This window comes from Asterias amurensis, chromosome 16, assembly GCF_032118995.1.
Source record: "Asterias amurensis chromosome 16, ASM3211899v1".
In the NCBI taxonomy this organism is placed as follows: domain Eukaryota; kingdom Metazoa; phylum Echinodermata; class Asteroidea; order Forcipulatida; family Asteriidae; genus Asterias; species Asterias amurensis.
In genome coordinates, this window is record NC_092663.1 from 8292881 (window position 1) to 8305195 (window position 12315).

Consider the following 12315-nt stretch of genomic DNA (forward strand, 5'->3'; position numbering starts at 1 on the left):
GGACTGTTTTCCAACCTTGGTTGGCCAACACTTGAGCTCTGGTGTTGCAATGAAGTTTTAATTGTACTACGACCTCCAGCCATTGCTATGCAAAAATGTCATGTACTCCTTAATTCTGTTTGTATAATGTTCCACCTCCATGCATTCCCAAGAGACGTCTCAAGATTTCCTTCCTAGTTCCACTTTATTTTACATGTCTTAAAGAGATTTCCTTAGTGTTTCCACACTCTCAGGTTGCACCCTCAGAGCATCAAACACCTGGGTTAGTTTCATCTATTTTTAACTCCTTGGTTTATGAGGAGTGAGATGATTTCCATCCACTAGTTTTTAATAAACACACCATCCAAGTCCAAACCGAACGACCGGTGGAAAATGTCATCAAATTTCATTGCAACGATTCAATGTAAACATTGAAAATTGGGTTTTGTTGTGTCGGGATCTTGTGTCTGCTCAAATCATAATGTTGGCTTATTTAAATTGTGGCAATCAAAACAAGCATTGGTTATTACAAGGCAGTTGATCAATTGCTATTTTGTTGACTTTGGCAGTATTTCAGAGTAAAATATTTGATTATTACCTTGGTACTTTACTTTCAGAGGGCTGTTCTCAGCTTTTGTTTGTTAAATTACTTTTTTATGTAAGTAAGGTTTCAGAGATACTATGTAAGAATCTCTTTTGTGATTTGTTGTGGCTCTGAAAGGAGCCGGTTTGTACTGCTCCTCGATGTTTCGGTAGGTGTGCTCTGACCATATTCTGGAGAATGCTAGATATTTTTAACTTTTACTCTGTCTTTAACTGTTTCTCTTATATCTGTTTTGCCTTCCAGGGAGCCAAAGCAGCAACACAGATTGGCGCAGCGGCCTACGTAGAATGCTCCGCCCGCACAAGTCCAACAACAGTCCAGGAAGTCTTTGAGATGGCCTCCCTAGCCACCATGGGGAAATTGAAACTACAAAAGTCCTACATTGACCTCCCGTCAGCATGCAAAGGAGGCACCTTCCCCATCAACACATCCTCCCTAAGACGTCTCAGCATCCGTAAGAAGAGTGAGCCAAAGATCCCTCCTCCAGTACGGGTGAAGGCTGTGGTAGTCGAGAGAGAGTCAAGAGGATGCATTGTCATGTAAACAAACTGTTCGAGCCACCTTCTAAATATCAACTCAGTCATCAGCCATCTAGACGATGACATCATGCTCAGATGAGTCACAGACTTTTAAGTGAGTCCATCACAGATCTCTGCCATGGAACAGCCACAAACGAGTTGGGTTTCTAATCCACTATTTATTGTGATTCATAGGACATACAAGAGAGGCTTTTGGATGTCTATGTTTTTTTTTAATGGAATAAAAACACCTCAACAGAGGTTGGTGTCAACAATCACAGCACTACATGCATCTGAGGAATGTGATTGACTGAACTTTTATTTATACATTTGTGGAAACTTCTTTGACCTATGACCTGCATAAGTTATCCAGAATAAGTGTAGAACAATAATGATGGAATGAGTGCATTGAGCCAGTTGCCATGTTACCATAGGAACCAGACGTTGCTTTGTACATACTCTACAGCAGACAGTTGCTATGGGAACCTGCTCAACAAAGCCATTTTTACCAGGGCAATGTGATATCATCCATGGGCACTCAACCTCAGTTATAAATGAGTTGAATATATAAAGCTGCTTATCAAGGCCTATGTAAGACAAAATGTATCTGGTCTCCTGTTTAATATGCGATAAAGACTTTTAAAATACAGGAAAAAAAAAAAACAGGATGTGTTTCCTGTGGTAAACAATAAGTGACGCACTTACATGATGTACATCTCAGCATTAAGTGGTATATACTACAAACAAAATCCACACATTATTGCAGCCTGCGATTAATTTATATTCAGTAGATGTGTAACGGTGCTAATACATGTACATTTAAACTAAGAAAGTTGAGGGACATAGTCAAAAATACATGGTACACGTACATTGGTTGGGCCATCCTGCTACATGTACACTGTACTTGTATAGCAATCCTTTTATACACAGGGATAAGTTGTACATGTTTAAATATAGTGATGTTGGTTTTGTTAGCGAAGTCACATAAGTCGCTGCTTATCAAGGCCTATGTAAGACAAAATGTATCTGGTCTCCTGTTTAATATGCGATAAAGACTTTTAAAATACAGGAAGAAAAAAAAAAACAGGATGTGTTTCCTGTGGTAAACAATAAGTGACGCACTTACATGATGTACATCTCAGCATTAAGTGGTATATACTACAAACAAAATCCACACATTATTGCAGCCTGCGATTAATTTATATTCAGTAGATGTGTAACGGTGCTAATACATGTACATTTAAACTCAGAAAGTTGAGGGACATAGTCAAAAATACATGGTACACGTACATTGGTTGGGCCATCCTGCTACATGTACACTGTACTTGTATAGCAATCCTTTTATACACAGGGATAAGTTGTACATGTTTAAATATAGTGATGTTGGTTTTGTTAGCGAAGTCACATAATCAACCCACAAATAATTGGAAAAGAAATCTTTATCAAACAAACATCTCTGGATCAAAACAAAATTGGTCCCAATCAATGTAGCGCCCTCTACTGGCAGGAGTGATAAAAAAAAAAAAAACAGCATCGCCAAATAAAGACTAGCAGTTAGCTCGGTGAACAATTATTTTAGTGACAATCAAATTTTTTTAAGTTCTGTTGTTTTATGAGAAGCTAGGGGGATAGGTTCTCATTCCAAATCTTGAAAGTTCATTTTTAACGCTCTACACTGTTTAAATCTCTGTAAAATGTTTAGTCTGTACAGTACAAATCTTGCCATGCTCCTTACAGTAGAAATCATGATTTTTACCTTACTAAACCTTGAGGTAGAACCATTCAAATACTACCAATCTAACCACTGATTTCACAATGACTAGAATAGATATTGTCGTCTAATTTCTGAATCATAATTTGTTGATTTGTGCAATTCATAATCACAGGCGTTAAACCAATGTTGCCAGCATTGCATTTATATCCACTTTGTGGGAGTTTGCCCAGTTCCCTTGACTAGAAGATCTTCTAAACAAACAAACAAACAAACAATAGGATGGTATGATACCTCACTAGGCAACTTGCCTTTTGGGTTACTAAAACTGCGAAACCGTACTTGTTTAAAAAACACTCATTAAATGAGATCAATACACTTTCAAAATGGGCTAATGTAGTTTTTGATCATGTGAATGTAACTTAATTTAAAATCTGGGCTATTTCAAAAAAGAAAGTGTTTTAACACTAAAAGCTGACTTATTGATATTTTTAAAACTTCCCTAAATTCCCTATCTTTTAAAAGTCTGCAGAGATAATCTCAATAACATAGTAACAAATTTCAATAAAGACAAACACTGAAATGTTTAAAATATTGTGCAATATAGCAGATGGTTGTGTTTTTCAGAGTCCCTGGATGAAAAGTTCAGGGCTGATTTCAACTATTTCACAATTCAAGGACTTGGCCAATACTCACCAGTACAGAATCTGATTATAATCTATAATCCAAACTTCCTGTTGATTGTCTTTATCCGAATGAATAATTTATAGCAGAGAACACAAGTGTTCACAAGGCCTGGAATTACACGAAGGCTGAGGCCTCTGTTTCCCCATGCATTGGCCTTGGTGCCCCTTCGAATGTTTTCCATTGACTTTAATGTTTTACAATTGAAGTGCCCTTTGCAAAATGAAAGTGGCCTTGCCCTTTGAAAGTTTGGGTACTGATCTTAAAAAAACTTGATTGGTATCTCAAAATTCACAATCATTGCCATCAAATCAATAAATCATTAAATCTTTTACCAAGGTTTCTGTTTTGAAACAGGGTTTTTTTCCCAGAAATAAATGAAGAGCGAAAACTCATTTTAAAATGATGGTTTAAACAATTTTTACAATTTAGAAAAAGGTTTTGTCAAATTCAGCTCAGTTTGCTGCAATGTAGAAAATGCATGAGATTGAGATTGTTAAAAATGAATGGGATCTGGGCCCCTGTGCATGTAAAATACTGAGTGAGTTTTGCATAATTGACAAATTTGGGTATAAAAACGATACCTTGACATTGATTGTGATTCACTGTAAATGTTTTTTGTGACTTAAAAGTTTATTTAGTATATTATTTTAGTGTAAACAAAAAGAAAAAACAAATGCTCACATGATGTTGTTCTCAGTGCAACAAAGTTGGATAGACTGTGTAACCTGTGACATTACATGACTACAAAAGAGACTGGATTTCCTGTAGGCACAAACTGTACACAGTGAAATCATAGAAAATATTTATTAAGATTGCATTGTCTGAGTTTTATCAATTTTTGGTGAGAAAAAAGGGGACCCTCTCAAAACTCATTAAGCTGATATTAGTTTGACCATGGTTTGATGTGTGGAACTTATAACACAGTCAAAAAAGTTTATAACCCTAAACCAGTTCAAAGTAGTATCCTTTTGACTGCCATAAATGCCCTGATATTGTACAAGGTTGCTCTGGAAACAACTATGTTACATTATAGAGAATGTCTCTATAGTTACATGGCCTAGTTTGTACTTTGCTTGCTGTATAAATCATTTATATGTTAATTATTTTCTTGTACTGTAATTCATGATGGACAGTGCACTTTACAGATAATATGCATAGTATCAGCAACTGTGTTAAAGGGCAGAGTTTGCATTGTACATTGGGCATTGTCTTTTTTTTTAAACTCAATGAACCATTCTTGATTCTCTGCATCTAGATGTATAAACGGACATTTTTGAAGTTAATTTATATTGGGCTGAAACACCACTATAGGGAAAGTAATAATGCAATTTCAGAAGACCTATAAAACCAGATGGTGAAAACCTATAATTGCTTACTCTACATTTGAGTACGTATGCAAGGTTTATGTAAGCTGAGGGCCAGTGATTGGCTTGGGCTAACAAAGTGAAAGTTATAATGCAGAGGTCAGAAAACTAGGCCAGGTACACCAATCTTGGCTCTAGGCATTGAGGTAGAGAAATAAATTAATGCCTTAAATGTATAATTAATTAACCGTTTTATTCCCATGACTGTGGGTATTGTGTATCTCTATTATGTTGCTTATTATTTTGTGTTTGCCGATGTTTGGACAACGGCCTCCAATGGTCATTTATTTAATTGTTTAAAGTTCTTGTAAAAAAATGTATGTATATAATGTATATAATTACTTATTTTGAGAGTTCAATTTTTAATAAAACATTTTTCAGAAAAGAAGAAGTGTTTTTTTGTGAATTTGTAAGTTATAATATAAAAATGTTGTTATGAAGGATTTGGGTAATTTTTGTAACACAAAACACAATGTCCACAGATTTACATTAAACCTACACCGTTTGAAGATAATGATAGTAGAAAGCTTCCTTTGAAATATAAGTTGCTGATGTGCTGTAGTTTTTGAGAAATTTGTAAAACATTAAACAATGTCATGAGAATTCGTTTGTACATGCTAAATAATTTCCGTCTCATGATCACCAAGACGAAAATTATTTTCATGACATTGTTTTAATAATTTCTCAAAAACTACAGCACCTCAGCAAGTAATGTTTTCAGTAAAGCTTTCTACCATCTTTATTTTCAAATTGTGTAAGTTTAATGTAAATCAGTGGACATTGTGTTTTTTGTCCTACAAAAAGTACCCATACCCTTTTATAAATTGGAGAAAATAATTCATGTCTAAAACAAAACTAATTTCTCATGAGGATTAGATCAATACAAATCATTTGATTATATTCCTATTATTGATTTTGAATTATTTTGTTTTCAAGATGTTTGGCACAAGTTCCATTTAACCAATTCTAAACCTTTACAATTGAATTAATAAAAAGGGAATAAATATCAAATAAATCATAATGATATGAAAAGAATCTTCCCTTTACTTTAAGTGGTACAATTCTCCCACCTTAACTTCAAATTCACAGCCCCGAAAGCGTTTGTCAAAATGCTCTTTCCTCCTTGCTTTCCGTTTATTACGAGGTGGATTATGTTTTTGGTGGAACCAGAACTGGCCCTTTCCAACCATATGGTGGCGCTGTTGCAAAAAAAGGTCATTATAAAAATGCCCGCAAAAATAATTGACGCTGCAACGGTCAGCTAAACTTGTTCCGTTTTCACTAAATAATTTCAACAATGCATTTTAAATACAACAGTATTACAAACACGAGGTCATAGTGGGTGTAGAGGCTGAGGAGGCCGCTGTTAACAATTCTCAATTCTGTGAACTCATAAAAAAAATTATTACGGGACGCGCGTGAACGAGTCCGTGAAACCATGATTGATTGTAAAGTCATAAAATCATAACAAGCCACGAACAACCCATACAAATTGGCTATTTAATAGTATTGGTTACTGCTGTTTTAACATCAAATATTTAGGATAGTTGATGCGCTTACAGCTATCTAATTGACTGAGAGATCTACTTGATCTGACATCAACACGAGAGCCCGGAAGTTCCGAGGCTCCTTTGCCTCCGTCACGTCTGTGATGCCAAGGCTTTTGACGGCGCGAGGCGCCGCAGTCGTTGGCACAAGGCCAACTCCAAGATGATACTTCCAATTATCGGAAGTCTCGCTGATGTTCATCAATTAGTACAGTGGTTACAACTTTTAAGGAGCCTTTCTATGTTGCTGGCATTGATTTTAAAGCCATTATACACTTTCGGTACAAGAGAAGAAAAAAAAAAAAAGAAAAAAAAAAAGTTCACAGATTTACAAATAATTTACAGGGTGTACAGAAGGTAATGGTGAAAGACTTCTCTTGAAATATTGTTCCATGAAATGCTTTACTTTTTGAGAAAACATTAAAACAATATCAATTCTCGATAGCGAGAATTATGAATTTTTTTTAAACACATGTCATGACACGGCGAAACGCGCGGAAGCAAGAGTGGGTTTTCCCGTTATTTTCTCTCGACTCCCCGATGACCGATTGAGCCTAAATTTTCATAGGTTTGTTATTTTATATATAAGTTGTGATACACGAAGTGTGGGACTTGGACAATACTGTTTACCGAAAGTGTATAATGGCTTTAAAGGCAAGCAATCCGACAATTCATAACAAACACAAAAATTTGTTTTTCGCATTTCCTTACGACAAGAATCAAGTATACTACTAAAATATTTCCTTCCTCTCCGCTCCACAGACCACTACTACACATCAGCAAATTAATACTTCGCGTTGGTAGGCTGCTGTTTGTTTTTCGTGTTTGGTTGAATTAGTCTTCCGTTATTGTATTGTCTTGTTTTTTTAAAGCCTGAATGAATAAATCAATAAATAAACAAATGCAAAAAAATATTTTAGTACGGAAATATGGGCCATGCACATCAGTGGTTTTAGACGCGAAAGGTCCCGCCTTTTTGTACGCGCCAATGTGTGGATATGTTTGAAATTGTATTCCGGTGGAGCCGTGGATCTTTGACGAACTGGCGGTCTGACTGCCAGGCGGGAACATTAACAAGACCGTGGGCCTCGGTCTGGGTTTGTGCGGCGAGACGGCCGGCACGAGTACCCCACAATCACTTTTTGGTTACGGAAACGATCGGAAACGGGATGCGTCTGGAGTGTTTTTACGAATACAAAAAAATAAAATCCCAGAAAATAAATTCCTACTATCAATATTGCCGCGACTTGTGAGAAATTTTACAACCGACACATCCTCATGATTCAGTGAAAGGAAGACTGTCAGACCATTTCTTCTCTATGATTGATGGTCAGACGATATCGATGGAAAGCCATTTTCTGTATGCAGGTCGCCGTATCCCGACACCGGGACACCGGCGACCGGCATCCTGATTCGTGGTTGGATCACGCAACGCAAACAGAGACGGAATTCCGGTGACGAACATATTGACACTTTTTTAATCACTTTTATGTTTCGTTCTAATGGGCATGTTCCGTATAAGAAAGAGTTATTAGTCTTGTTTCGAGGCGTATTTGTTTATATATATCTTTTTTTTTAAATAATAATTGTTCAATAGGCCTAGCCGAAAATAAGAAGGTTCATTCTATAGCGACTGTTTGTTAGGAGACTAAATGTACGCTGCATGGCTGTGATGCATATAGCTACGTAACTGCACCACCATTGAAGGCGCACCATCACTAACTTCAAATAATTATATTAAGGGAACGCGTTGCCTTGGATTGGTCGAGTTGGTCTTTGAAAAGCGTTTGTATTCATTTGTTATAAAATGCATGACTAGAAAGATATTTTATAAGTAGAATATAATTATCCACACAAGTATCACTCGAAATTGCGTTTTTCCTTTTACCTCGTCGACAAACACGGTCGGTCATTCACCACTAACTTCAAGTAATTATATTAAGGGAACGCGTTGCCTTGGATTGGTTGAGTTGGTCTTTGAAAAGCGTTTGTATTCATTTGTTATAAAATGCATGACTAGAAAGACATTTTAAAAGTAGAATATAATTATCCACACAAGTATCACTCGAAATTGCGTGGTTTTCCTTTTACCTCGTCGACAAACACGGTCGGTCTTTCATTTACTCCCATAAATGGCAGACCGTGTTAGTTCGCAAAGTAAAAGGAAAACCATGCAATTTCGAGGCAAATGTGTGTGGATTATTGTATTCTACTTTTCAAACATCTTTCTAACCATGCATTTTATAACAAACGGTTACAAACGCTTTTCTAAGACCAACTCGACCGATCCAAGGCAACGTGTTCCTATAAAGAGATTTGAACAATGACCTCTTTTTCAAAGCCATAACTCCCAAAAGAGATATGCCTATGTCTAATGTAATCAAAAGGTTTGCTTACAATGTCGAGAGTCGAAGTCATCTGTGAGAATACTAGCAATTAAAATATATTCTCGTATAGTTTATGTTGATGTTTTAAATTAACAATGAAAGAGGCACAATACTGAGAGACCATAAAAGGAGGTACTCCATCCAAAGTGATGGTTAATATTAGGAATAAAACTATTTACATCTATACATCCAAGGATATACCAAGAAGAAAGCCAAGAACTGACAGATAGAGGCTTCTCTGGGTAATCTTGTGACAGTGGCTCGAAAACATGCACACTTCAAATCAGTTACAAAATTATATTTATTTCCCACTTGATGCAATTTTCCTTTGGGAAAAAGAGGCCATGGTTTGTAGGTGGAATATCCCTACTCCCAACAGGGGTGGCCTGGGGTCGATTTCACAAAGAGTTAGGACCAGTCCTAACTTTAAGGACTAGTCCTAGGAGATATACACATTACATGGATAGTCCTAAGTTAGGACAAGTAACTGGTCCTAACTCGAGATAAGACTAGTCCCATTACTCTTTGTGAAATCCACCCCAGGCCATTCCTGGGGAATTTATATTTCCAAGTGAGTTTGCCAGAGTTAGCAGCCCAAGGGTGGAAAGTTCAACCATAAATCCAGAGCAATAACTCTGGTGTGAACTGAAATGGGTTGATTAGGTTGTTCGTAACAGTAATAAGCTAGAGGCTTGATGAGTAAAATACCCCCCAAAAACTTTTTAAAACCGCTTGTTAGTGTGTATTCTTCTATGGTCACCTTTCCAGTTAGTTTAGAATTTTAGCATAGATAGGGTTAGAGGCGTCTGTCTCCTGAAAAGGTCAAAACATTACCGATGCCAGGAAGGATAGGCCTATGTAATAAGTAACTATTAGTTCTCTGTTGGCGGGACAGAGACGTATCCCCATACTTTTTTGTTTGGGCACTGGCCTGGTGACCAGTCTTTTTTCTTTGTCTTTTTCTTCCACTCTGTACTTTTTAACATGTGTTCTGCGCCTTTGATCATCTTGTATGTAAGGGGCGCAATATAAACTTTAAATATTATTATTATTATTATTATTATTATTATTATTATTATTATTATTATTATTATTAACACAAAATGTTCCTTGAAACAGCAGACCTAGATGTACAAGGAGAGGAGGCAAAAGGGCAAGAGACCAATGGCCTCTGTTGATTGCCCCTTGTCTAGGCCTTGATGCCCCTTTTGTTTTGGTAGAAGTTCCTGCAGCCTCCAAATTGCTACAGATGGGTGACGGTTCATTAAATAATAATGCTCAGAAAATGAGACGCACAACATACATGTTGACTTCAATGACTTAAAGATGTTTATTGTTGTACCTAACTATGCTGACAATGGTGTGGCAAATACATGATGACAAGGATCATATACATGATGTGGTATTAAATCAGAAGATGGCAATTCGTAGCAAAGAGATGTGATGACGAAACGTGGTTAATATGGTGCGTGTAAAAGTGTGTGTGGTTCAATTTTAGTCACCAGGGGTGACTAAAATGGGACAAAAATTAAGCTGATTATGAAACAAAGGGTTTATCAAAATGGATAACTCTCAAAGCATCGTTAAAACAAAGAGATGGTTAACAAAGATCAATAATGATGTTCTGACTGTTTACAGTTCCTATAGATTATACAAATGTAATAGTAATTTGTTGAATTTATATTGAGCTCTCTCCGGGACCAGCCTATTCGAGGGCGCATTACATAAAAATCACAGTAAAAATTACACAAAAATAATAAGTACATAGAAAAGAAAATTTACATATTATATGCATATAATATGTAATAGATGTAAGTGACCTTTGCAAAATAAAACAGCCTCTGCTCTCAGAGTGGTCAAATTCCAGGCCTACAACATTTGTAAACTGCGGTTTGGCCTAAATAGGTAGTAATGCCATAAAATGGGGGTCCATTGCATGAACGTACATGTACATGGACAGAGAGAAAAAATGTTGTCATTGGTTGATGCTATAAAATATACCATACTATATAATAGTCAGCTGTAATTAATTGGCCGCGTAGGTACTAGGTTTGCCTGGTTTAGTCTTGGGTGGTGTAAAGTTCCTGATCGCTTAGAAAGTACTTTAACACTTTGTGCGCTATCGGTGACTACAGTCGCCGAGCTTGTTTCATTCCCTGCGCGCTGTCGGCGACTCCAGTCGCCCAGCAGTACTGTGAGTAAACAGATGTATGCAAACATGTATGCAACGATATTTCATCAGGAAAAAACGATCTTTTGTCCCAAATTTTCTCACAATTTCCGATCAAAAAGCTATACACTAAGACAAAAGGCGGACACAATGGACGTCCATGCAGCATTTCTGGAAATTTTATCAGGACTCAGACTCCGGAGAATCAGACTTCGAAGAGCTTTTTTCGAGAGATTCTGATGTGTTGAAAATGCTGTATGTGTACTGTGTACATGTACTGTGTACTTGTCAACGATAACGATGTACATGAACACGGCACTGGGTCTGCCGGCAGCAGCGATGGGTCTGGATCGAATGATGGCCCCGATGGAAATCGACAGCAACTGGGCTTGGCGGCCGGTGATAGAATAGTGGTAATGAAATAAGCGTATCTCGGTTATTCTTTATCCAAAACTCATAATGTTTACTGCATTAGATGAGAAATAAAATACTGAGTAAAAAGCTTATTTGGCAATTTAGCCAAAAACACTTTCTTCACAGAGTAAAAGTCTTCAGGAAAAATGTATGTGCATTTTAGTAGCGCCACGCAGGAAATTCAGTGCCAGGGGAATACTGTGTGTACAACCTGGTAGCGTGCTAAGGGTTAATCATGGAGGAAGACCCCCTCCGAGTCCATGCTTTACACACAGTGTCCAGTGATTGTTCACAAGCCCATGTTTCCTTTACTAATAAATTCATTGGGGGAGGGGGTAAGCTGTTTCATTTAGAGGTCTTACCTATCGAGCAACATTCCTGAGAACATGGGGTCCATCTGTGGCACGGGAACATCCTGGAAGACCATCAATTTATCCCTCATTGTGGCCCATCTTTCGGCATGTTCCCCTGCAGTGTGTTTTAGATACTTCTTTGCAGTGGCACGTTGTGCCTGTGCTAGTCTATTTGCCTTTTTGCGATCTACTGCTTGCTTCCTCTGTGTCGATGTGTTACGGGGCCGGCCCGACCCAAAGGGGAGCTTGGGCTTATTGAGGTCCAATTCCGTTGCTGCATTTTCCTGACTTGCAACCTCCTCTTCTCCGTTCTTCTCGGGCAGGTCGGGGGCTTCGGCACCCTCAAGATTCCCGCGCTGCGTTGACACTTGGACGTCCTCCATGTTGTAAATACGGCATTATCGCCAGATACCATTATGAGCACCGTATGCAAAGAACACGTAGAGGAGTATAGGTACAAGACAATTCGGCCCTCATTGTTCGAGTGGCTATTATTATTCGGGACTCAATGAATTTTTTTTTTCACACACAGTTTTCCTGCAGTTTCCTTCTTAATGCAGGTTCAACAAGAGCATTTAAAC

At 37.5% G+C, this 12315-nt stretch overlaps 1 protein-coding gene across 1 annotated transcript in view; it reads left to right on the forward strand.

Annotated features, from left to right (window-relative positions):
• The window catches only part of LOC139948633 (ras-like GTP-binding protein rhoA), a 33025-nt gene extending 27689 nt beyond the window's left edge, over positions 1–5336 (forward strand). The window contains exon 5 of the mRNA XM_071946833.1: positions 827–5336. Coding sequence (XP_071802934.1) covers positions 827–1126 — 300 coding nt within the window. The 3' untranslated portion in view covers positions 1127–5336. The remainder of the gene's footprint in view (positions 1–826) is intronic.
• The last annotated feature ends 6979 nt before the right edge of the window (positions 5337–12315 follow it).